Below are 27993 nucleotides of genomic sequence, written 5' to 3' on the forward strand. Positions count from 1 at the left end.
TTTTTTGTGTGAATTTACATCTCTAAATGACTAATACACTCAGTCATTTGAAACTAGTTTCTAACAAGTAATTAATGACACTTAATTCTTCCTTGAGAAAGAAATTACCAATTCAACCTTAGCTACTCTGAAATTCATGCCATTTACATAGCTATTTTATATTTGTTATTATCTTCTGATAGTTTGTCATGGAATTGCCCCTTTCAATCACCTCCGATTTTACAAATGCTACGGTTCTTGCAATTTTTGATTACAAATACTTTATATGAGCATTAAGCAGTAATTCCAAAAGATCCCTGTGGGCTGTCAATTCAGCCTTCTGCCAGGTTTCTAATTTTAATATTGTCTATTTGATTGCTGTCTCCTGACTTCATGTGCTTAACATCAGTCAAGTCTACTTCGCAGAACTTAATCAATTACTTCTTGAATGTCTCTGAATATTAATTACTTTCATTTCTATCACCACTTTTATGGTTCTTTCTGCAAAAAATTCAACACATTTTGTTAAAAATGATATATCTGAAATCTGACTTTTCTTTGATTTCTCATTGTACTTTTGTTGAGATCCCTTTCTTACTACCAACACTGAACCATCTGTTCTACTATTTCTGCATTTAAATGGCTGGTTCCCATTTAGATACAGAAATAGCATCACCTGTTTGTAGGACCTCAGACGATGCAAGTGGACGAGTATTTCTAGAAAACCATCCATACTGGTGATTTTCTGTAGCACGAACCCTCTTTTCCTGTTGAATCCCATGTTATAAGTGGAGATATGTACATACATTGCTTTTCTCTCATATTAAGCAATTTTATTGGAAATGACAAAGTGAACCACAGTTATTATTTAACATTAGGCTCAGGAAATGGACAAAGTTTGTATGAAAGAAACAGCAAATTTTATCAATTTTATTTCTAGTCACTCAGTAGCATGGGGCAATAGATTTGGGTATGATGTTACCTGGTGACTGAGCTGGCAGTCACAGCCGAGTACCTCCTCTGCCATGTCCTCTCCAATTCATGAATATGCCAACAGACATCTCAGTAAATAGCATTGTCACTCTTTTCACGTGCAAGGTACTTTCTGTGAAGCTTGTGAATTTGAAAAACATTTAGGAAGTGGTGATATCATAGTAATGAGAAAGGTGGTACAGGAAGGGTTCGGGAGAGGAGGAAGTAAAAACTGAGAGATATTTTAAGGAGTTGAGCAATGGATACTGCAGTTTCCACTACACACTGCATCAGTGAAATGCCCCTCAATACTGAATGCCTAAAAATAAAAATCAACAAAATTTGTTGTTTCTTTCACATTGCCTTCACTTTATCTCACCCACATAAATTGCACAAGTGCCAGTTTTATACCGTATCTCAAATTTCTGGTAGCGTTATATGAATTCTGCAAGGGTGAATTTCCATTAACCAAATAGCTGTAATAAGACCATAAGACATAGGAGCAAAAATAGGCCATTTGGCCCATTGAGTCTGCTCCACCATTCAATCATGACTGATCCTTTTTTTTCTATCTCCTCCTCAACCACAGTTCCTGGCCTTCTCCCTGTAACCTTTGATGCCATGTCCAATCAAGAACCTATCAATCTCTGCCTTAAATACACCCAATGACCTGGCCTCCACAGCTGCATGTGGCAACAAATTCCACAAATTCACCACCCTTCGGCTAAAGAAATTTCTCTGCATCTCTGTTTTGAAAGGGTGCTCCTCTATCCTGAGGCTGTGCCCGCTGGTCCTAGACTCTCCCACCATGGGAAACATCCTTTCCACATCTACACTGTGTAGGCCTTTCAACATTCAAAAGGTTTCAATGAGATCCCCCTCATCTTTCTGAATTCCAGTGAGTATAGATCTGGAGCCATCAAACATTCCTCATATGAAAACCCTTTCATTCCTGGAATCATCCTTGTGAACTTCCTCTGAACCCTCTCCAATGCCAGCATATCTTTTCTAAGATGAGGGGCCCAATACTGTTCACAGTACTTAAGGTGAGGCCTCACCAGTGCATTATAAAGCCTCAGCATCATATCCTTGCTCTTGTATTCTAGACCTCTTGAAATAAATGCAGGGATTGCCTGTGTCTCCTTGCAAATATTGCTTCTACCATCCAAAGATGAGGATGTTTTTCTCCAAGTTTGAATAACTTCTTTATTTTAATCCTTACAATTTATTCTTTTACTCAATTGATCCCTTCTTCCTCTACCACCAACATTATTATTATCCCTTTCCATTATCTATTATTGTAGCTCCTCATTCTTTATTTTCCAATTTCCTTGATTTTTCCACACCCTTACATCCACATCCATCCCAACCCCAATCAATACTCCATTGCTGCTATTTTGATACCATGGCCTCCATCTCAACTCTCCCATTGCTGACCAGAGAAAATCTTCAGATGCTGTAAATCCAAGCAACAGACACAAAATACTGGAGGAATTCAGCAGGCCTGGCAGCATCCATGAAAGAAAGTACAGTAAACGTTTCAGGCCAAGATCCTTCGGTCGGACCTGCTGACAGGTCTTGGTCTGAAACGTTGACTACTTTTTCCATAGATGCTGCCTGGCCTACTGAGTTTCTCCAGCATTTTGTGTGTGTTGCTTCTCCTATTACTGCCCTGACCTGGCGTAGAATAAAAACAACACAAGACCACAGTAATGTTTGAAATTTCAATCTAGTTCAGTACCGTCTAATAAGAATAACAACTTGCTTCTTAAACCAAAGTGGCATAAATAATTAACTGTAAAACAATTGAGGAGGAGAAGATGGCGGCGCAGCCTCTCTGGAGAATGATATCTGTTACTTGTTAAGTAGGGATCCGTGCACAATCCTGATTTGATGGAGGCAGACGTGAGAGCGTGGAGGAACATCTGGAGAAACTTCTGAAATGTCCGCTTCGCTGCCGCTGCTACTGTGCGGTCCGGAATCTCCAGAGGAGAAGGCCTCTGAGACCTCGGCTTTTCTTGTTTCGGCAGCCGGGATGAGGTCGAAGGCGCTCAGCAGAGGATGGCGCTCGGGAGGCTGTATCGGAGGGGCTGGTCGGAGGCTCGAAGTTTTCGGGAGTCTGCTGTCGTTGGGTGCTTCCGAGGCATCAGCTGTCAGTGCTTGGAAGTTTATGGCAGGGAGAGTTTCTCCCTTTTTGCTGCCTGAGATGGGGGACTATTGAAGTCGATCGGGACTTGAGACATTTTTATCCGTTCCATGGTCTACTTTTATCAAATTATGGTATTGCTTTGTACTGCTGTAACTATATGTTATAATTATGTGGTTTTTTGTCAGTGTGAGTCTTTGGTTTGTCCTTTTTTTTGTGATATCACTCCGGAGGAACAATGTATTATTTCTTAATGCATGCATGCATTTCTAAATGACAATAAATGAGGACCGAGTGTCCTCATAATCTAATCTAATCTAATAATCTAATACATATTTATATACATTAGTCTCACATTTTTTATAAAGATACTGTCAGAATTTGTTCTAAGGGACTTAAAATCATTGCTTCTCTAAAGCTATCTGATAAGTAGCTTGTAGACTATTTAGAAATTAAAAAGAAAGTTGGTTTATAGTCACTGAGGTACTGCTCCTCATGTAAATTGTCCTTCTCATCTTATCAGGCACAGCCAGATCAAATGCAGGCAGGAGATGGCCTTCAGAAGTTAGAATGGGGTCAGATGAAACCTTTGAACAAAATAGGTGTTGGTTCAGCTCAGTACTTTATTCAGGCTGGGATGCTTTGCATAATATCACATGCGAATAATGTGGTTAAGGTTTCTGTACTTACAGAAATGGTCAGGTTGGGTCAGGTCTGGTCATGAGAAAAATTAAAGGTACTCAGATTTGGTTCTGATTCAAGTTCACACTGCCTGTGTTCGCAATAGCTCTAATGCAGAAGGACTACGGTTTGCACATACCAATCCATATCCCAACCTCCAATAAAAGAAAACTACAGTCTGTAACAGTGAGTCATCATTTCAACGGTTTCTATGGGAATGAGTTCAACAGAACTGTCAACATGAAAATCATTAGTAACTACATTATATCCTCAGATGTCCATGGCAAACATTGGCAGATTTTATTCCCTTTGTAGATCATGTGGAATAATTTTATTTTAGTTCAAAGACTTAGGAGAAAAATCAACAATGTCTGAATTCATTTTTAAAAAAAATCAGTTTTACCTCCTACCTCCTATTTAGAAAGTGTTCAATTTTTCAAAGTTGTCGTATGTATACACCATCAGCAGTAAATCTCAATAACTAATGGTTAGATGATACCTAGGATATCTAGCTGTGATAAATACAATCTTATAACCTCAAGGTTTCGCAACTTCAATTCCCACCAATGACAAGATTACTGACTTTATTTTATTCTCATTTCCCCAAGGGTACTGAGGCCAATTACAGCATATAAATTTAATATTGCTCGGCTCCGAAGAAGAAAGGAAAGTTCAGGGTTGCTTACCATTATGCACTGCTCTTGAATAAAAATAACAAGCACAGGATCAATCCTAACTGTAAATCAGCACTTCCTGCTTTCAAACCCCATGACACAATGGTCAAGACCTATGTGCTAAATTTCAATTGGACATGCTGTTGAAGGCATGCCTTGACTGCCAGCAAACCCCTGTAGTTATTTTGAGGGATCAATTATTGAAAAAGGTATGGATATGGCTCAATCTCTACTTCAGAATCAACTCATACACTTCAGAAAGCTCAAGTCAAAAAGTTCCTAAAGTTATATTCATTTTATGTCCATATTAGCCACAGCTAGCTTAAAACTATTTAAAGGTTTCATTAATTTGTTATAAATTTTCTTCTTCTCTCTGAATAACTTAAACACTTGTTTGCAATATTCCTGTGCTAACTTCCCGAGGAAATCCATGAATGGGAGCTAATTGGATCATGCACCTCTTAAGCAGTTTAGTCTAAAAAAAAGTATTTACTGATTTAGTGAGTTTAAAATCAAAGCCAGCATTGCTTGAATGTGGACAGATTATTTGTCAGGAGACTGAGAGACATAACAGTGCATATTGGCCAAGACATCAGTGAAGCCTCAGCCTCACCTTCTGTGGAAAAGCAACAAGCATGTGGCGAGGCTCTGAGTCATTACTGAATTGATTGATGGGGCAGGTGGGAAGACAAAGGGGCCCAAGGTCACATTAGATCACTGGGCTACAACAGAACTGAAAGAGCCCATTTATAAAAGAAAGTACTCAAGTCCGCTGGAACAACAAAAAATAGCCATGAAGTGAAACTCAAATCTGTACCAAGGGTCAGCCCTACCCTAAAGGGACAGTGTCAAGATATCAACATGTTTGCAAAGTAGACTCTATTCTAAAGATAACTTGCTCTGAAAAAAAATCCATTACAGGTCAAGCATGTCAAAAGGGCAAAGGGTGTTCAGCTATCATTCTTACTGAATCCAATAACTGAGTGGTTACAACACAGGAGGAGAGAATCATCCAGTGAGTCCCCCTCCCCTTTTCTCATCAGAGCACTGCATATTCTCTCTTTTCTGACACGTGTGCAGCTTCCTTTTGAAGGCTATGATTAAGTTTTCTTCTGCTGATACTGCTGGCAGAGCCTTCCAGATCTTAAACATTTACGTCTTAACAAGAAACTTTTCTACAGTTTTGGTTCTTTTGCCCATTATATTTTATCTATGTCTCTTTGTTCTTGTCCCCTCCACCATAGAAAATAGTTTCTCTCAACCAACTTTTTTCAAAGCCTTCATGATTTTGAATACCTATATCAGGTCCCCCATTCAACTCCCTCTGCTCTAAGGAAATCAACCCCAGTTTGTCATATTCAGAATTCCTTGCCCCCATTTCCAGGATCATTTTAGTAAATATCTTGAACAGAAGAACTATGTTACATTTTTTTCTGAGCCTGTGTTTTTAAAAGTTGATCCTAACTTTGCATTCCTTGTTCTTGTATTCTTATGTCTTGATTTGTGAAGCTCAGTATCGTATTTGCTTTTTTAACCATGTTCTCAATCTATCCTGCCAACTACAATGAATTACATGCAAGCACTCCTAGCTCTCTGCTCTTGCATCCCTTTTAGAATCACGCTATTTGGTTTATATTGGCTCTGCTCAAACTTCCAATCAAAATGTAAAATCTTGTATTTTTCGGTATTAAGATTCACCTGGCATCAATGCACCCATTCCACTACCCTACTTACACCTCCTTGAAGACTATTAACTTCCTCTGCAAAGTTCATTACATCTCCAGTATTTCTAAGTTGGGGAGTTTTCCCTTGTACGTCAAAGATCAAGTCATTAATATTTACTTAGAAAGCATTATTCGTAGAGCAGTGCTGCACCTGATGGAACTGTTACTCACGTTTGTTTCTTATTACTTAACCAATTTTCTCTCTGGGCTTTACAGCCCCTTCTATTCCATGACTTCATCCTTCATGACATCATATCAAACAATTTTTGGAAAGCCCTGTATACCACATCAGCTACAACTCCCTCATCATCCTCTCTGTTTCCTCATCAGAAAACTCCACAAGTTAGAAATGTCGTTTATCAAATTCATGTTGACATTTGTCCATACTATTCTTGATTACTGTTCCAAAAAAATTTTCACTGCTGAGGTTAAATTCTCTGGTACATTTTCTGTGGATTTATTCCTCTCTCTATCCCTCAGCATTTCAGAAGTGTCAGGATGAGTACTTGGATTGTCTAGACATACTGTATAAGGCTAAGGGCCAAGGGCTGAAAGATAGGACTAATACAGATAAGTGACCACTTGTTAGCATGAATGAGATGAGCCAAATCACTTGCTTCCATTTTGTATGATTCTTTAACTATTTTTGAACATGGCTGTAACATCTGCAATTCTCCAAGCTTCACTACTCCCCAAATCCACAAATGTTTGAAAAATTACAGGCAATATCTGTGCAATATCCTCTATTGGTTCCCCATGCAATCTAGGAAGCATCTCAATGGGGCCTTCTGTCAATGTCTGGTCCATACAGAATGTCAAATACTTTTGTTGAGACTCCAGCAGTATCATCTTCATTGTAAACACTGATGGAAAGTACTCGTTTAGCACATCAGCCATGTCCTGCATCTCCATTAGTAAATTTCTTTTCAGTCTCTAATTTGCCCCACAATTCTCAAATGCTCTTTTTCCAATTTATATCTTGATATAATATCTACCAGCTTCTTCTCATGTTTTCTCTTATTCAAAGAGTTTTTTCTTATTCTTATTTAAAGAATCAAAGCTTCTCTCCACAACATTTGGTTCTTACCTGTGTTAACAATCTGATTTGGCATGGCATCTAAAACTTTGGCAAACTTCCACAGTTGCATAATGGAGAGTATATTGACTGGCTACATTAGAGCCTGGTATGGAAACACCAATGTCCTTGAATGGAAAATCTTACAAAAAGTAGTGGATACAGCCCAGTCTGTCCTGGGGAAAGCCCTCCCAACCATTGAGCACACCTACGTGAAATGCTATCATAGGAAATCAGTATCCACTATTAGGGAGCTCCACCTCCCAGGACATGCTCTCTCCTTGCTGCTGTCATCAGGTAGACGGTACTGGTGTCTCAGGACTCATACCACCAGATTTAAGACAGCTACTACTCCTCAACCATAAGGCTCTCGAATAAAAGGGGATAACTACACTCACTTGCCTAATCATTAAACTATTTCCACAACCAATGATCTCACTTTAAGGATTCTTTATCTCATTATCTCATGTTCTCGTCATTTATTGATATTTATTTATATTGGCATTTACACAATTTGTTTTCTTCTGCTCTCTGATTGATCTTTCATTGATCCTGTTATAGTTACTATTCTGTAGATTTGTGTAGTATGCCCAAAAGAAAATGAATCTCATGGTTGCATATGGTGACATTTACAGTATGTTCTTTGATAATAAAATTTACTTTGAACTTTGATATCTGTCATATCCTCTCTATTCTGCTCTATTTTATCCACTTTCCTTTTATCATCCAGGGAGTTCCCACTTTAACTTCTCCACATTTTCCTTCATGGGAATATATCTAATCTATAGTTGACAATGGTAAAACTGCACTGAAACATTGGTGTGACATGCTTGGCTCACAATAAAGTTAGTTCCCAGAAGTTGTGCAATAAAGAGGTGGCACAGTGTTGTAGGAGTTAGTGAAATGTTCTTCCAGTGCCAGCAACACGTGTTTAATCCCTATTGCTGTCTGTGAGGAGTTTGCATACTGTGACCAGTGGGTTTCCTGCAGGTTCTCCGGTTTCCTCCCACATTCTAAAGACAGGTGGGTTGTCGCATGGCCTAGTGGATAAGGCATCGGTCTAGTGATCTGAAGGTCACTGGTTCGAGCCTCAGCTGAGGCAGAGTGTTGTATCCTTGAGCAAGGCACTTAACAACACATTGCTCTGTGATGACACCGGTGCCAAGCTGCTTGGGTCCTAGTGCCTTTCCCTTGGACAACATCAGTAGTGTGGAGAGGGGAAGGCCTGCAGCTTGGGCAACTGCCGGTCTCCCAAACAACCCTGCCCAGGTGCAAACCTTCCATGGTCTCAGAAGACTAACGGATGCCTATATGAGTTAATAAGGGTATTTGGTCACATGTGCATAATTGGCAAGCATGGGTTACAGAATATTTCTAAATAAATAAGTCTACAGTACATTCATGAAGTATTTATGCAATGAGGCCAATTCTCCCAAGCTGGAGAATCATCCTATTTACACAAGGCAGATTCTACAGCAGCTAATTGAACCAAGGCCACTGCTTGTAATCCTGTGCAATCCCAACATTTTATTTGCTATTTGATGGATCTTCCTTGTTGACTTGGGAAGTATATAGAATTGAGTAAGTAGTTAACATAGCAGAGTGGGTGGCTGGGAAGTCGTATTTCCCGAAGCATTAGCTTTCCAAGGAAGAAACATCTATATGTGATGAAGGTCATGCATCTGGGAGGGTCACAGCAGCCAGATCGACAGCAATACCACATCTGCCTGTTTTATAACCTCAGCCAACAATAGTGTCACAGGATGCAGTGCAGTTTGATGTATAACCTACCCAAGAAACTTGCCATTTCAGGATTCCTTTCACCCCCGGTAACCTCCTTGCCAGCATCAACAATGTGGAAGTTTGCAGGAAGACTAATCTAACAAACATGAATATTAACTTAATCAGGCCACTTTAGCTCCATTGGCAGCACTCGGTATGTTCCAATCACAAGCGGCAACCGAAGACTACATCTGCAGTCTGTCTAGCGGAACCACCTGAATCAGGAAAAACACTTTAGATACTCTATACTGGTCCTTTCCCCCCCCGCCCCAAATAAAGCCTCGACATCAAGAGGAATGGTATTTGACCTCACTATGAGATTGCGTCTCACTTCTGAAAGAGGTTTTTTAATTCATGAAGATTAAAGAGAAGATAAAGCCGAATTTTTCCATTGGAAGAGGGGTTCGGAACTAAGGAATAAAGAATGAAACCTACTAGAAACGTCTCCCCCACGGGGTGGCTAGGATCTGAAATGCACTACCAGAGTTCGTGAAAAATGCAGATTCAATTAAAGGGCTCACGAGGAGGCTAGATAACGCGGGGTGGGGGGGGGGGGAGAAAGAGAGAGGACTATGGGGAGAAAGTAGCGAAATGCGACTAGCCGTATTGCTCTTGCGTAAAGCCAGCATATACTCGGCGGGCCGAATGGCCACCTTCTGTTCTGTAACCATACTGTGACTCCTGGTTAATGCTGAAGGATAATAAAGTGATCGTACGGTGAAGGGAAGTCACAGAGTGGGAAAGGTAACTTAATAACTAACGTGCACCTACTTAAGTAAACATGGACTCAAAAAATAATTTTCGTTTTCACTGAAGAAATACTTCCTTCATTTGGACAGGCGGAGAAGCGCCTAACACTTCAATCTGTGCAACCTCCCGGCACTGGTTAAACGAAGCTATATTCTGATACTTATACTACCTTTGTATTTTAAAATATTCTCCATCAATTAATACCAAATCATTTTCAGCACCAAATGTAAACGCAGAACAAAAATTGCCAGAGGAACCTGGCCGATGCCGCAGGTTTTAAAACATCAGAGATCCACTTGGTTTCTTCCATTGGCTTCAATACAATTCACTGAAACTACTGGTCAGTTAAATGAATCCTCGGTAAAATGGCCAAACGTTGGAAGGCAGCTGGTTGCGGTCCCAGAATCTTACAATTATTCAATATGACTGAAAGTTAGCGAGGAGGACTGGCTCCCTTACCTATGCATGGCGGTGCTGTAGTGCTTCAGGACTCCTCGCTTCCTTCCCGGATAGCCCCTGCCATCTGCCCTCAACACGCATAGAAGCACACACAGCGTCTTCAGCCCACTCATAGTCAAGCGGTGTGAGGAAGCGAGCGTTCAAACGCCCGGTGCGGCTCCGGCAGAGTAACACCGCTAAGCGGCAGCGCTCCGCTTCTCCCCGCACGCTCAAGAGCAGAGCAGTGATCCAGACGCGAAGAGAGGTAAGTGAGGGTTGGACTGGGAGGGGAACACAGTCCCAGACCCAGCCTCCAATGTAGGAGACGGAGGAAGTCCCGGCAGTGAGGAGAGAGGGATCGGGCTTGCAGGCAAGGTGGGATGAAAGGGAAATCCCCGAATCCATATTTAGCGCAGAGCAAGGAATACAGGAGAGGTGGCGATCCCGGTATCCACACTCGAACTCACCCTGTGCAGAGTGCTGATGGAGGTATAAAATGCTTGGTCCCACACAAGGGTGAATGGAATGAAGATCCCTGATCACACGACTGGGTATGGGCATCCCAATTCCTGCACAGGGAGAAATCCTGTTTCCCCATATTGTTCCCATATGTGTGACAGAGTGGTGAAGGTAGACCTTTTACTACGCACTGCAAGGTGAAATTCTGATTATGGTAATACACACAATGGGCTGGACCAGCTCAACAGGTCAGGCAGCATCTATGGAAGGGAATAAACAGTCCATGTTTTGGACCGAGACCTTTCATCAGGTCTTGGCACAAAATGTCAACTGTTTTTCCACCCATGGTTGCTGCCTGACCTGCTGAGCTCCTCCAACACATTGTGTGTATGCCCTAGATTTCCAGCATCTGCAGTACCTCTGTGTCTTCTGAGTATTGTCTCTTACTATTGCACAAGGGACATTAATGCATTGTTTTTGATGCTCCCTGGTTTATAGTGGGGGGGGGACTCTACCCAAGCTGTGTGCCTCTGCCCTCTCATTGGGCATTGTATCTTAACGGCCATTAGGGACTTTATCCTTAAATCTGCCAACCACTGTAGTCAAGTTCTGACCCTCCCATCTCACACTAGGAAGTCCTGCATCCCAGGTCTAGGAGATGTCTGACTTCAGATGGAAAGTATATGCTTATCCTGGGCAAACTAGTCTGCAAATACACCAGAGATCTCTGGCAACATCTCAAGATTGTCTTCATTCTCGAGTGGTTTTGTACCTTCAAAATGAAGACAATGACGAGTCCTTTCCATCAGCATTAGAAGATGATTTATTTCTATCATGCACATAATCTGTTTTTTCAGTTTAGGAAATTAACCGTCTCTTCATATATTCCTCAACGATCAAGTATGTAAGAAACATATTTTCAGTAAAAAATTTTGGATCCTTTGGGATCTTCCTTTAGTATAAGCAATGTAATTACATTCACTTTCAGTGACACTAACATGTTGAACTTGTCCCTTTACTTGATTATCTGTTCCAAAGCCTAAACCATGGTTGTCATCTCTGAACTAAACAAATTATATTTCACTTTTTAACATTTTCAGCATTATTTATCTCAAATGGAATGTTCAAACTTCTGATGTAGTTTTCGACCTGATACATCAATTCTGTTACTCTTCCGCAGGAACTATGTGACCTGCTGATTGTTTCCATATTTTGTGTTTCTCTTTCAGATTTCCAATATCTGCAGTACTTCTTTTTAATTTCCAAAGCTCTCCTGTTGATAAAACAATTTCCATTCCTTTTGACTAATTCTATACGATTTTAACTAATTATACTGCCAGAAACCTAGTTCAAATCAAATGAAGATCACACTAGAAGAGGTAGATGATATTATAAAGCCTCCAACTATGACAATCCAGTAAAATGAAAACTCCAAAAGGCCACACAATCAATTTAATAGCCAAGGTGAAAGTAATCTTCCATTACATGTGTGAATCAAGGTGGAAGGAATTCACTTGAAAACCTATCAGTTCATCAAACATGAGAGCACATTGCAAGTAGAACCAAACAATGTTACAATCACATGGACAAAGAACAAGATAGAATGAAGACAACTGGGCTATAAAAAGGTAAGCTTTCGCTACAAGGTTCCATGTCCAACTTCATGCTTGCCAGTCCTATATACTTATACAATCTTACTGTGAATGTCCCAGTAAGAGAAACAGTTCACATAATATAATGCCACATGCAATCATAAAATTTTGCACTTAACCAAGAGACTGCCTCAAAAGTTAACATTAACTGGCAAATTTGAAGCTATGTAAATATGAAGCAAGCAACAGCTGTTGAGTCTATTTTTGAGTAGCTGTAGAATTTCTCCTGCAACCTGACTTGAGTCTTGCACATTATGGAACGGTTTTGCTAAGTGAGGAATGGGGTCCTGCACAACAGTTTATGCAGCTTTTGATATATTATTGCATCACAGTGTTGAAGTGCCTGGTTAAGCTAATCTCCCACTGACGATTTGCCAGGATTTTGTTTTATACAAGATGAACAGTGGTAATGCATTTGACATCAAAAGGAAATAGTGAAGCTTCAGCTTAATGGAATTGATTATTGCCAGGTACAAGTAATAATGGTAACTTACTATTTGGCCAAGTACAGGTTACACCATTCTCTTGCTGCATTCAAGTGTGACTGTCTCTCTGTTTGTGACTTGAGTATGAAGAGTGAGATCCTCAAGTGTATTTGCCACTAACCATTCCCTCACAATAATCATGAGAGAGCTTCGCCTTGTCACTGTCTGCCATCTTTCTCTTCTTCCTCTTCCACTTCTTTCTCCAGTTGGTGTGCAGTGTGGAATGATTGACTCTTCATGATGCACAGAAGATAGTGCCGTAGTGCAGAGCATTAGACTGCCTGTCGAAAAACTACAGTGCATGCCCTGGGCTGTCCAAAGTAATGTCACCTTGCCCGCTGTTACATTTTACACTCGGCTCCATGTGACTCTGTAGCGGCATTTAAAGTTGCCCTGTCCAGCCAATCAGGACCCTGTGACTAGATGAGCCAAGAATATGGGCCTGATGCTTCAATAATCATCCATTCATTCAAATGGTCAGCAGAAACAGAGGAGGCAAAGCAGGCCAGTCAGGCTGAATACTCATAGGAAGAGAAAATGCCGTAAGTACTCAGCAGAGCAAACAAGAGCTGTGGAGGGAAAAAAGGCTGAGTTAAGGTGAGTGATCTTACATTTCTTTCAAACTAGATTACTGCATTTGTCGTTCACAATGTGGCTTCTTGGGCGCCAGAGAAAGCAAAACAATTTGAAGGTTGCTTTGTGGAACATTTATTTAGTCTACAGGAGCGACCCCAGCTTTCTGTTGCCAATCATTTTAACTCCATCCAGCTCCACTCTAATTTATCTGTCGGGTCTTCTCCACTGTTACAACAAAGTCCAATGTAAACTTAAAGAATAGAACCCCTTCTTCTAACTGGGCACATGGATTTTTTTTGTACACAATATTAAATTTTATAACTTCAGGTAATTTGCTTACTTTTGTTTTAAGGTGAGACTTCAGGGACAGGAATGAGGGAGAGTCAGAGGTCAAGGTATTAAATTAAGGGTCAGGGCAGGAGCTGGTGTTCGGAGTCCGTAGTCAAAGGTCAGCGATCCTGAAAGTTGAGCTGGCAGGTGAGGAAACCAATGACCCCAGGTCCCTGAACTGAGGTCCATATGACTGGGGGTCAAGATGGCCAATAACTCCTCAGTAATGGGGTTCAGAGATCCAAACAAGGCCAGAAGTCGAGGCCGTAAAATAAAACTGTGATTCGCTAGTCCAGGAGCCAAGGCTCAAAAGTCAATACCTAGTGGTTGATGAAGTCCAAAGTGTAGAGCCAAAGGTGAAAGTCCAGAGCTCGTTGAATCCAGAGGTAGAAGCCTGAAGTTTGAAGACTAAAGTCAGCGAATCTAGAGGAGGAGCCCCTAGGTCAACTTGTTCAGAGGTCAGAGACCCGATGTCTGCAGGTTAGTGAGTCTGAGTGTTCAGGCCAGGGACTGGAAGTTGAATATCTGATGTTTGCGAGTCTGAGAGTCCAGGGCGAAGAACTGAGTGTATAATCCCTTTGTCCCAACCCTCTCTGCATCTTAATGTTAATTTGCTTTTTCTCATTCTCAGTTGTATGAAGGGTCTTTCACCTGAATCATTTAACTCTACACTCAGTGGCTACTTTATTAGGTACACCTGTACCCCTGCTTGTTAATGCAAATATCTAATCAGCCAATCAAGTGGCAGCAACTTAATGCAGAAAAGCATGCTGATATGGCCAAGCGGTTCCAGTGTTACTCAGACCAAACATCAGGATGGGGAAAGAACTGTAATCTTATTGCCTTTGCCCGTGGAATGATTGTTGGTGCCAGTCTTGGTGATTTGGGTATCCCAGAAACTGCTGATTGACCACCTGGGATTTTCATGCACAACAATCTCTAAAGTTTACAGACAATAGTGCAAAATAAAATAAAAACAGTTCTATGGGTGAAAATGAGAATTAAGAGATCAAAGGAGAATAGCCAGGATAGTTCAAGCTGACAGGAAGGTGACAAGTATTCAAATAACCATGTGTTGCAACAGTGGTGTGCAGAAGAGCATCACTTGAAGTGGGTGGGTTACAACAGCAGAGAACCATGAGCATACACTCAGGAGGTACAATACCTAATAATGTGGCCAGTCAGTGTACTTCTCTTTCCTCCGACGCAGCCTGACCTGTGTGTTATTCCCAGCATCTCACATGTTACATTTAAAAGCAGGACAGAACAGATATGGATCATGTGAAAGTGAGAGCAGGATGGAAATTGTCAACAAAAGTAATAACATTATTGAATTCTACATAGTGCAGGAAACAGCAGTGTGATAGTCAAACAAAGTCCAAATTAAGCTAGAGATATAGGACCTCATCTTTTATCTGGGTACGTGGCCTCCCTTGATACTCTACTGAATTCAGCCATTTCAGATAAACAGTTTTTCCTGCCCAGTACTAATGTAAGATTAGCCACCTTAACTCAGTTCCTCTGTCTGCAGAATTGCTGTCTCATCTGCGAGCTATTTGCTGCATTTTCTTGGTTGCAGACTTCTAGCAACTGCTCTCTTCTGCCTCTCACAGTTCCAGTGTTTTTTTTTAAAATTCTCTCTTTACTTGTCCTGAAAAAGTCGGCATCCATCATCAAGGACGTCCATCACCCAGGTCATGCCTCGCTCTCTTGCTACCATCAGGGAGCAGGTACAGGAGCTGACAGGAAGACACCACACATTCAATGATTCAGGAACAGCTTCTTCCCCTCCACCATTAGATTTCTGAATGAACAGTGAACCCATGAACACTAACAGGACTTTTTCCTTATTTTCATTACACTACTTATTCAATTTAATTATTTTATATATATATAAAAATTGTGAATTATAGTAAGTATAAATACTTAATGTAATTCACATTTTTTTCCACCACTATGTATTGCATTATACTGCTGCCACAAAGACAACAAATTTTGTGACATATGCCAGTGATATTAAACTTGATTCTGTTTTATCTACTAATTGAGTAACTTGGAAAATATTGTTTCATCTTAATGACCTACAAAACTATCATAGCCATTCTCTTTGTTCTCTCCAGTGTTCCCCCCTCATGAATTTGAAATATGTTTATGTACCTTCTCATTTTTCCAGTTCTGATGAAAAATCCTTGACCTGAAACAATAAATATGTTTCCACCTCCACCTCAGACCTACTGAATATTAGCTTTCTGATTTTATTTCAGATTTTCGGCATCTACGGTTTAATGATGTTCAACTCCTATGAATTGTTTGTATGCATATAGTTGGCAGGGTGGAGATACGTCTCCACCAAAGGAGGTGTAAAGTGCTTCCGCTGCCCTGCAGATCATCCTTGGGCAAGGCATAGTACCTGCTTAGCCCATGGTCAGAGTCATGTGAAGCCATTTGAGCAGGTGGTGGATGGTTGCATGAGCAGCTGGTGTGTATCATAAGTCCAGGTTCTGCAACAACTGACGCCAAGCAGGCCATCACTGAAGAGTATTGATAATGGCGAGGATCACCCGTCTTGTAAAGACACAGCCGAGGAGAAAGCAATGGCAAACCACTTCTATAGAAATATTTGCCAAGGACAGTCACAGTCATGAGAGCATGATCCCCTACATCACACGACGTGGCACATAACAATGATGATGATAATGCACTTTCCAGAAGAACTGTTTGAGTGTGGTCATACATAATCTGAATGCTCAGTGCCTAATAGCCCCTGCAGTTCATCAAAAGCTCCAGATTCACATGGAGAGCCCAGAGTGCCACGAGTTCAATGCGCAATCTTTGCAAATCCATGTGCCCGTATTTCCAGCTGTTCTTTATTTAAAAGAAATAAATTCCCCACACTATGAGTAGAGAACATCTGTAATCTTCTGTGTGAAGCAATAAGCTACAGATTGTGATATGTGACATATCACAGTTGGTGCCAGTTATAATGACCTAACAGATCTCTGTACTAGTAATTTAGAAACCTTTAGAATCCTGGTGCCGGACTCGTCAGGGAATTTGAAATGTAGAAGGCTCCTGTAAGGTTCTTAGCGTGTGGGCCCCCCTTGCCTTCTTTGCTCATCTCATTCAGCCTTGTATTTAGCTCTTCTACTCTGCTTCTTGTGCAGGAGCTCCAGCAAGTAACTGCTTATGCTCTCAGAAACATTGCAGCGTGGTCTATCAACATAACAACTCAACTGTTATATTCATAGCCTCAGGTTAAGAAGCCAGCATACCAAAATACTATTTTCATTACCCTGTCCATCTGTGTCAGCACTCTCAGGACACTATAGCCTTGCACCCCACGGTCCCTCCATTTACTCTATATGCTTTACCAGAAGGTGAATTGACTTACACTTGTCTGGAGTAAATTCCATTTTTCAGTGCTCCACCCAACTTTCCAAGTGGTTAATTAAACAACCTTGTTTGCTCTGTATAAATCGACCTACTCTTGTGTCATAGCCCCACCTCCACCCAATAGGCTCATCCATGTCATCACAATCAACATAAGACCCAGCACTGAACCACTCACTACACCACATTACAGTTTTCCAGTAATAAAAAATAGCTATCCACCAGTAAACTCTGCCTCCTATCTCCCAGCAAACTTTGGATCCAGCTTGCTGCCATGCCTCGGATCCCTGGTACCTCGATATTCTGGATCAGCCTGTGTGGGGCTGTAAATCATGTCTACCACTCTTCCTCTATTGTTTTTAGGTATCTCCTCAAAACATAATAAGATTTGTGAAACATAATCTCTCCTTCATAAAGCTGCACTGACTCCTCCTAAGCAGTCTTGACTTGACCTTTCCAGAATCTTCTCCAGCAACTTCCCTACAATTCTCCACAACCAGATGCTCATTGGCCTTTTGCTTCCAAACTTATTTATTGCCTGTAAGTGACTGTAAGAAAATGAATCCAAGGTAGTATATGGTGATATATACTTTACTTTGACTTTGAAGGACATTCCTTCTAGGGATTTGAATGAAAACAAGAGTAATAGGATCTGAAACATTAATCCTAGGTTCCTAGCCCTGAAGATAAGGACTGGCCTTATTGGTGTAAACCACCATTTCCTGCTCTCAGCTGCTGAAGTTACTTGTTTGTGTGAGTCTGCGGTCCCTTGGGTGTGGAGTGTATTGGGGGACTGCATTGGGGCTGATGCCACTGATGTGAGTCATCCATTAATTGTTAACGCCATGCCTTAAAGATGAGCGATGAGCACTTGAAACGGTCGTGGCTGATGGAATTTATTCCAACATTAAGGCTGTGGGATCAGTAGACAAGGGAAAATGCTGGAAACATTAAATTTGAAAAAAATAATCATAAAGAGGTAACATTAGGTGAAATTTCAACTAGCGATTCATTCACGTAAAATATTTTTGAAACCTGCGCTCAATCCTATGTTGCACGTAATTACTGGCATCACATATCATGAAAGATCAATTAAATTTTTCTCAAGATATTGATTATTACGGCAAAATAATTGAGAGAAAACAAGCTGTGAAGAAGGGCTGCACTAAAATTTTGTGTGTGTTTCTCAGAGGGTTAATATGATTGGACTTAAGCTCCCACCTCCTCAAAAGTGGATTCAAAAGATTTTCAGACAATCTCAGTAGTTTTTTTAAGACTACAAGGTGGAGGGGTAGAAATATATCACTTGGCCCATTGACTTTGTTTTGCCATTGCATCTTGGTTGATTTATAATCCCTTTCAAACCCATTCCTGCCTTCTCACCATAACCAGAGTGCCAGAATAGTTAGTGGGGAGGTTGTAGAGACAGATGTTGGTAAGACCTCAGACAAAATCAGAAGCCAAAAGGTCAAGCATGGTGCGACTAGTGTTCTGAGGGGCATGTATTTCAATGTAAGAAGTATCGTAGGAAAGGCGAATGAGCTCAGGGCAGGGATCGACACCTGGAATTATGATGCTGTAGCCATTAGTAAGACTTAGTCACAGGAGGGCAGGACTGGCAGCTCAATATTCCGGGGTTCCGTGTTTTAGATGAGATAGAGCAGGAGGGATTAAAGGAGGCAGGGAAAATGTCACAGCAGTGCTCTGTCGGGACATACTGGAGAATCAGAATCAGGTTTATTATCACCAGCTTGTGTTGTGAAATTTGTTAACAGCAGCAGCAGTTCAATGTAATCCATAATATAGAAGAAAGATGAAAAATAATAATAATAATAATAAATAAATAAGTAAATCAATTACAGTATACGTATACTGAATAGATTAAAATCATGCAAAAAATAGAAATAATATATATTAAAAAAGTGAACTCGACTGGTAAGGCATTATGAGTGGAACTGAGAATGAGAAATATGAAAGGTATGACCACGTTAGCAGGTCTGCATTACAAATCACCCAACAGTCCGAGGGATTTAGAGGAACAAATTTGTAAAGAGATCGCAAACTGTTGCAAGAAACATAAGGTTGTTATAGTAGGTGAGTTTAACTTTCCACATATTGACTAGCAATCCCATACTGTAAAAGAACTAGATTAGATAGAGTTTGTCAATTGTATTCAGGAAAATTTCCTTCATCAGTACATAGAAGTCCCAACAAGAGAGCATGCGATTCTGGATCTGCTATTAGGGAATGAGACAGGGCAGGTGGCAGGAATTTGTGCAGGGGAACATTTTGCATCTAGTGATCACAATGCTATCAGCTTCAAAATAAATATGCAAAAAGATAGGTCTGGTCTGCAGGTCGAAATTTTCTAAATTGGAGAAAGGCCAATTTTAATGGTATCAAAAATGATCTGGCAAGTGTAGATTTTTGAGACTACAAAGCTTGCATGTGCCTTTCAGAATAAAAGGTAAAGATAACCAGTGTAGGGAACCTTAGTTTTCAAGAGATATTGATGTCTTACTTAAGAGAAAAGAGGTGCATGGCAGGTATAGGCAAGTAGGAACAAATGAGGTGTCTATGGAATGCAAGAAATGTAAGAGAACACTTAAGAATGAAATCAGGAAGGCTAAAAGAAGGCATGAAGTTCCTCTAGCAGACAAGGTGAAGGAGAATACTAAGGGATTCTTAGAGATATGTTGAGAGAAAAAGAATTGCAAGGAACAAAATTGGTCCTCTGGAAGACCAGAATGGTAATCCATTGTGGAAGCCAAAGCAGATGGGGAAGATCTTAAGTGAATTCTTTGCATCTGTATTTTCTCGGGAGTGTTACGTACCCCGTAACTGGGTCACTTACCAGCAAAGATAGAGAGGTCCGTTGAAGTCTGATGGTACTATTTTTAACAGTATTTATTGATAAAAAAATACACAAAATAATGTCAATGCAAACATGCAGATAATACACGTCGTCAATACTAAATCTAAAAGCGTGGGTATAATAATAATCAATAAGAAATAGCTCTATCGTTGTCTAGGGGATAATGTATTGTCCGATGGAAATATAAAAGTCACTCAGGTCATTCAAGCTGCAGCTTTTGGGTTGGAGAGAAAGACGGGTTTAAAACTTGCCCATTCCTTTTATGATGTCAATCCTTCGAGAGTCGTTGGGAGTTGGTTTCCCCGTTGTTAGCTAAAAACCTTTCGGCCGTGGAAAAGGGCCCACCGATTCCAGGGCAAATGGAACCGGACGCATGTGGCCTTTCCCCTGGTTTCTTGCTATTACGGGATTGCTGGCGTTTCTTCTGGTGCGTCTGAGGGGCTGTTCCCACAGACCCTCTTTTTATCCTGACTCACAGAGTCTCAGATGTCAATAAGGTTGGGATGAGGCAATCCCTCCACCAACCTCCCCCTTGTTTCATTGTCTGGGGTGTCGATGCATCGTACAGGATGCAATACACAAGTCCGTCTCCAAGAGACAATAGCCGGCATCAATGGGTCCGCCTCTCGGAGGCCAAGACACATTCCAATGACTTGTGGATTCTGCATGTCTTTCTCTCATTTCCTGGGTCTTCTGAATGGACTCAATAGTGATCTTGCGATTCTCACAAAGGAGGGGGCTACCCCATACCCTTTGGCCCCTCCAAGCTGTGGTACATTCATAACACCCCCTTTCTTCAAAGCGTTTTCACCAGCGGTGAAAACAGAGTAGTACAGAGTCTTACAGGATTGTAGAATCTAACACAATACAAAAGTTTTTTTTTACAGAGTTATACATTCAATTCAGTATCTAGATGGTTACCGATTACAATTGTCACTTCCTTTAATATCTTAACATCTTGTACCCTACTAAAGTCTTGTAGCATCAGACTCCAATTGAATAACCACCTATTTTTAGGTCTTATTTTTCTTTAGCCAACAAAACTAAAGAGCTGTGATCTTAGCTTACGGGTATACTATAACAGTTCATGCAAATACTAATCTTTATGTGGCTTTCAAACTCAACAGGCAGGCTTCCATGGGGGTTGGATTTTATTATTCACAGGCTTTGTCGAAATCCCTTAAAACCGGTTTCTGCTATTTAAAAATGGCGTCCCCATTAACCCTCGTCTCTTTTCCGGTTAGTTCCCACGTGGGGAGCTTGGGTACTCTGGCAAAATAGGCTGTTGCCCGCTTCTTTCATAGGAGTTATTTTATCAACACTGTGTCCCAAACTTAGACCATCTTCTGAATTTCCACCCAATTCTTTAATTGTACGCAAGTTGCTAGCTTTCTCGTCAGGACCCTTCAGGCTATTAGTTTTCAGTTCGAACTCTTTGTTCAAGCAGCATTTCAAATTCTGCCTTTTCACACCACACTCTGGAATAACAATAGCATGGGGGGCCCCGTCATCTTCCAACTCAACCTGTAAGTGATCCGCAGGTTTTAAATTTTTTTCATTCGATTTGGGAACTACATATTTCCCGTTTTCTTCAATGATAATATTCATCTCCCCACGTTTGATCTCCACATTAACTTTTAACACACCTTCGAGCACAAACACCTGGGAACTCTCACTTCCCACTATTACCAAGGTTAACGCTTTCTTCACTGAACAAAGTCTATCTGACCCACAAGGACTGCATTCCTTTTCAACTGAATCAAATACCTCAGACTTTTTCTGAGCTCCATTACTAGGTTCAGTACCACGTGCATCCACATCTTGGACACACTCAAATGGGACATTTGCCTCTTCCAGGCTTTCAATACCCGTACCCGGTCCAAATTCTAAATTCCCCTGATTCTCCCAGCTGCTCTCTGGGCAACTCCCTTCCGGAGAAAATTCAACCCCGCGGGCTGCAACAACCTCATCTGCCAACCCAGCAGACTTCTTCAAGGTAAGGGCATCCTTTTCATCTAGGATTGCCCTCATTTCATTGTTGGGAACACCTTTAGAATTTTCAACTTCTTCAAACAGTTCTGCCAAACCAGACAGATCATCCATGTCCAACTCTGGACCTTTTAACAGCTCTATCTGTTCCTCATCTCCATTTTGTGCCTCTAGCACTTCAGACCTCGCTAAGGGCAGGTCTATCTCCTCTCCCTTACTCTCTTTCACTTTACTACCCTCTGTTTTACCACCCTCCAAACCCTCGTGGTACAGAGTCAGTAAAAACCTCTCGGCCAAATCGATACTGGTCAGATTTAAACTGCTCTCATTCTCAGCTGCCTTTCTCGACATGCTGTGAGTAACCGCGCATGCGGGATAGATCTTGGACGCTAGGGGCGGGGCTGCAATGCTCACCGGCCGGCTCGTCAGCGTCATTGCTGACCAAACCTTACCACCGGCTAAATCGTTACCCAGAAGGACGTCCGCATCAGTTCTCGGGAATTCTGATCGCACCCCCATTTCAACTGGTTCAGAGACTAGCTCACAATTCATAATGATCTTATGCAAGGGCACCATTTCCGTCCCTTTGCCTATTCCTTTCACGGCTACCATTCCCATCTTGCGACCAAAATCTAGTACCTTACTAGATCAATGATAGCTCAGCATCTCCAGATCCGTACTGGAACTGGGGTGCCTCCCTCCCTCACAGACATGGTTCCGTTTGACATACAAGTCTCAGACTCTTCTCGTACTCTGTCTACCCGGGGCTCTCTTGTCGATTTACTGATTACCATGGCACATCCGATAGGGACTGCTGCTTTCCCTTTTCCTGTCTCTTTCTTCGGAGCAAAGCACCTAGATGCAATATGCCCCCCCTTTCCACAATTAAAACAGGTCAAGCCCGGAAATCTCTGGCCGTCTTGCCTTTCCCCCATGTCCATCTTTGCTGGTTTCCCATCTGGCTACCCACGTAACCAGATCCAAGTTCGGACTTACAAGCCCGATTCACTGGCCCCCCCAATTTAGTGTCAAATCCCGGATGAGCCCCCAATTGTTATGTACCCTGTAACTGGGTCACTTACCAGCAAAGATAGAGAGGTCCGTTGAAGTCTGATGGTACTATTTTTAACAGTATTTATTGATAAAAAAATACACAAAATAATGTCAATGCAAACATGCAGATAATACACGTCGTCAATACTAAATCTAAAAGCGCGGGTATAATAATAATCAATAAGAAATAGCTCTATCATTGTCTAGGTGATAATGTATTGTCCGATGGAAATATAAAAGTCACTCAGTTCATTCAAGCTGCAGCTTTTGGGTTGGAGAGAGAGACGGGTTTAAAACTTGCCCATTCCTTTTATGATGTCAATCCTTCCAGAGTCGTTGGGAGTTGGTTTCCCCATTGTTAGCTCAAAACCTTTTGGCCATGGAAAAGGGCCCACCGATTCCAGGGCAAATGGAACCGGATGCACGTGGCCTTTCCCCTGGTTTCTTGCTATTATGGGATCGCTGGCGTTTCTTCTGGTGCGTCTGAGGGGCTATTCCCACAGACCCACTTTTTATCCTGACTCACAGGGTCTCAGATGTCAATCAGGTTGGGATGATGCAATCCCTCCACCAACCTCCCCCTCATTTCATTGCCTGGGGCGTCGATGCATCGTACAGGATGCAATACACAAGTCCGTCTCCAAGAGACAATAGCCGGTATCAATGGGTCCGCCTCTCGGAGGCCAAGACACATTCCAATGACTTGTGGATTCTGCATGTCTTTCTCTCATTTCCTGTGTCTCCTGAATGGACTCAATAGTGATCTTGCGATTCTCACAAAGGAGGGGGCTACCCCGCACCCTTCGGCCCCTCCGAGCTGTGGTACATTCATAACAGGAGAAGGATAGATTCTACAGAAGTAAAGTAAACTGACATCAACTTCATGAACCCCATACAGATTACTACCCTGAGGCAAATCGGTGGATAAATCCCCAGGGCCTGACAAGATATTCCCTTGGACCCTACGGGAGGCAAGTGCAGAAATTACTGGGGCCCTAGCAGAAATATTTAAACCATTCTTAGCAGCAGGAGAAGAGGTACCAGGGGATTGGAAAATGGCCAGTGTTGTTCCGCTGTTTAAAAATAAGTCTCTAAACAGAAACCAGGAAATTATAGACCAGTGAGTCTGACATAGGTTGTGAGAAAGTTATTGGAAGGTATTCTAAGGGACAGGATATTTAATTATTTGGATAGACAAGGAACTGATTAAGGATAGTCAGAATGGCTTTGTGTGTGGTAGGTTATGTCAAGCTAATCTTGTAGAGTTTTTCAAGGAAAGTACGAGGAAAGTCATGATGACAAGGTAATGGATGTTGTCTACATGGACTTTTGTAAGGCATTTCTCAAGGTTCCGCATGGCATTCAGAATGAGGTAGTAAATTGGATTTTCCTTGGCTTTGTTGGAGAAACCAGAGAGTGGTAGTGGAGGATTGCCACTCTGACTGGAGGTCTGTGACTAGTGGTGTGTTGGAGGGATCAGTGCTGGGTCTTTGTTGTTAGTCATCTATATCAATGATCTGGATGATAATGTGGTTAACTGGATCAGCGTACTTGTAAATAACATCAAGATTGGGGTGTAGTAGATAGTGAAGCAGGCTATCATGACTTGCAGAGGGATTTAGCTCAGCTGGAAAAATGGGCTGAAATGGCAAATGAAATTTAATGCAGACAAGTGCGAGATTTTGCATCTTGGTAGGAACAACTAGGGTAGGTCTTTCACAGTGAATGGTAGGGCATTGACAAGTGCAGTAGAACAAAGGGATCTGGGAACATATTGAGTTCATTGAAAATTTGTTACAGGTAGATAGGATCATAAAGAAAGCTTTTGGCTGATAGACCTTTTTAAATCAATGTATTGAGTACAGGAGATGAGATATTATGGTGAAGATGTATAAGACGTTGATGAGGCCTAGTATTACATGCAGTTTTGCTTAGTTACCCTCAGGAAAGATGTAAACAAGGTTGAAAGCGTACTGAGAAAATTTACAAGAATGTTGAAGGGTCTGAAGGACCTGAGTTATGAAGAAGGATTGAATAGATTAGGATTGTATTCTTTACAACATAAAAAAATTGAGGGGAGACCCTTCTTCCCTCAGAGGATCGCAAGAGTGTGAAATGAGTTGCCGGCACAAGTGGTGCATGCAAGCTTGATTTCAACTTTTAAGAGAAGTTTGGATAGGGACTTGGATAGTAGGGATATGGAGGGCTATGGTCCTGGTGCAGGTCAATGGAAGTAGGCATTTTAAATGGTTTTGGCATAGCCTAGATGGGCCAAAGGGCTTGTTTCAGTGCTGTACTTCTCTATCACTCCAACCTTTGACAACTTGACTAATCAAGAACCTATCATCCACCACTTTAAATATATTCAATGACTTGGTCTCCATTGTCTTTCATGGCAATGAATTCCACAGATTCACCATCCTCTGGCTGAAGAAGTTCCTTCTCATCTCTATTCTAAATGGATGCCCCTATACTCTAAGGCTGTGCCCTCTGGTCGCAGATTCATCCACTATAGGAATCATAATTCCAGTAGAAGTGGTAGAGGCAGGTTCGGTATTGTCATTTAAAGTAAATTTGGATAGGTATATGGACAGAAAAGGAATGGAGGGTTATGGGCTGAGTGTGGGTCGGTGGGACTAGGTGAGAGTAAGCGTTCGGCACGGACTAGAAGGGCCGAGATGGCCTGTTTCCGTGCTGAAATTGTTATATAGTTATACTCCCTATATCCACTCTATCTAGGCCTTTCTATATTCAATAGGTTCCAATGATATCCCCCTCAGTCTTCTAAATTCCAGCAAGTACAGGCCTAGAGCCATCAAGCACTTCTCATAAGTTATCCCCATCCCTCTTGGAATCATTCGGGTGAACCTCTTCTGGATCCACTCCAATGCCAGCATATCTTTTCTCAGATAACAGGCCCAAAATAGGTGGCCACTGGGAGATTCCGCTTTTTCTGGTGGACAGTGCATAGGTGCTCGGTGAAGCAGTCTCCCAATCTACGTCAGGTCTCACCTATATATAGGAGGCCACACCGGGAACGCTATTCTGACAAGTTAATTCCTCTTCCCATTCCTATTCTGACATATCATTCCATGGCCTCCTCTACTGTCGCAATGAAGGCACACTCAGGTTGGAGGAGCAACACCTTATATTCCTTCTGGGTAGCCTCCAACCTGTTGCCCTGAACATCGATTTCTCAGACTATTAGTAATGGCCACCACCATCCCTCACCTCTTATCTCCTTGCTTACACTCTCGGATGCTCCTGTTGTTTTTCTTTCTTCCATGGCCTTCTGTCCTCTCCTATTAGATTCCCCCTTCTACAGCCCTGTATCTCTTTCACCAATCAACTTCCCAGCTCTTCATTACTCCTCCCTCCCTGTTTCACATGTCACCATGTTTTTCTTCATCACCTCTCCCCACCTTCTAATTCTGACTCTTCATCTTTTCCCCCCAGTCCTGTGGAAGTGTCTCGGCCAGAAACGTCGACTGTACTCCTTTCCATAGATGCTGCCTGGCCTGCTGAGTTCCTCCAGCATTTTGTGGGTGTTGCTTGGATTTCCAGCATCTGCAGATTTTCTCTTGATTGTGATTCTACCCACCGTACCTGCTTTTTGATTTTGCCTTTCAATACTTTCCCTGACATCTAGCCTCCGGTCCAATCCTTTCTTTACTGACCTGCTGCTCCGATTCTCAGACCCCTGCAACATTAGTTTAAATTCTTCTGAGTAGCATTAGCAGTCCTCCTGGCCAGGATATTGGTTCCTCTGTAGTTTAGGTGAAACCCATTCCTCTTGTACATGTTAGCCCTTCCCCAGATAAAGGTTCCAATGATCCAAAAACTTGAAACCCTCTCCCCTGCACCATCTCTTCAGCCACTCATTCATCCATATTATCACCTCATTCCTACCAGGAAGGCAAGTAATGCAGGAAGGCAATGGTCTTTATCATGAGACAATTTGATTTCAGATGTTATTCTCCAATTATAAAGGGCCTTTGTGATACAATACCTTAAGAATTTTAAGCATATATCTCCTTATCTAACGAAGGGTATGCTTGCCATGGCAGGTGTGAAAGGAAGATTCATTACCAATCACCTTTCCAGCTCTTAGCTTCATCCCACCCCCTCCGGTCTTCTCCTATCATTTCACATTTCCTCCTCCCCCCACTACTTTCAAATCTCTTACTATCTTTCCTTTCGGTTAGTCCTGACGAAGGGTCTCAGCCCGAAACGTCAACAGCGCTTCTCCCTATAGATGCTGCCTAGCCTGCTGTGTTCTACCAGCATTTTGTGTGTGTTGTTGTTTCATTATCTTGTTTCTTGGATGGTGGTTTTGTTATCTAAAGAGAGAATGAGTACACTCTTCCTGCATTTTCTTGATCTTAGAAGGATCAGAAGTTATCATTGAGACATTCAAAATGCTTGCAGGGTTAGGCAGAGTGAATGCGTGATGTATATCTCCCCTAACTGAGGAGTGTTCAACCAGGGGTCACAGTAATCAGATAATGGATAGACCAATTCAGATTGACATGAGGAAGAAGATTTTCACTCAGAGGGTGGTGAACCTGTGGGATTCTTTACACAGGAAAGCTGATGTTGGTGTTGGGTAGAATATCATACATAAAAATTGCGAGGCTTTTTAACAAGCGGAATTATTTTCTGGTAAATATTGTTTGCTTTCACTCTTTTTGTGTCTTCTAGCCAATGCTTTCGTGTTGGACGCCACCTTTCACCATCTGTTACCCCTATGAGCCCCTTTTACTCTCTGCGTTGTACATCTGCAACAATACATTATGGATGGAGAGCCTGCAGTGAAGATGGTAAATTGAGGGATGTTGTAATCATTATTACAATGTTAACGTGCAGAATTTGAAAATGAATTGTAATAAACACAAATTACAATGCACCACACATGGATTCCATTTCTACAAAGCATTGAGTCAGCTTTCAGAAGATTCTGTGG

The 27993-nt window shown here is 41.7% G+C and overlaps 1 protein-coding gene and 1 long non-coding RNA gene across 2 annotated transcripts in view; one reads left to right on the top strand and one right to left on the bottom strand.

The window, feature by feature from the left end:
* The window catches only part of LOC140729473 (kielin/chordin-like protein), a 354219-nt gene extending 343772 nt beyond the window's left edge, over nt 1–10447 (bottom strand). Inside the window, exon 1 of the mRNA XM_073049248.1 lies at nt 10243–10447. Coding sequence (XP_072905349.1) covers nt 10243–10355 — 113 coding nt within the window. The 5' untranslated portion in view covers nt 10356–10447. The remainder of the gene's footprint in view (nt 1–10242) is intronic.
* LOC140729475 (uncharacterized) lies at nt 10371–27980 on the top strand. Its single transcript, XR_012099335.1, has 3 exons — nt 10371–10486; nt 11910–12308; nt 27732–27980. It is a non-coding gene; the product is annotated as an uncharacterized lncRNA (long non-coding RNA).
* The last annotated feature ends 13 nt before the right edge of the window (nt 27981–27993 follow it).

Source organism: Hemitrygon akajei, chromosome 6 (assembly GCF_048418815.1).
Source record: "Hemitrygon akajei chromosome 6, sHemAka1.3, whole genome shotgun sequence".
Lineage (NCBI taxonomy): Eukaryota > Metazoa > Chordata > Chondrichthyes > Myliobatiformes > Dasyatidae > Hemitrygon > Hemitrygon akajei.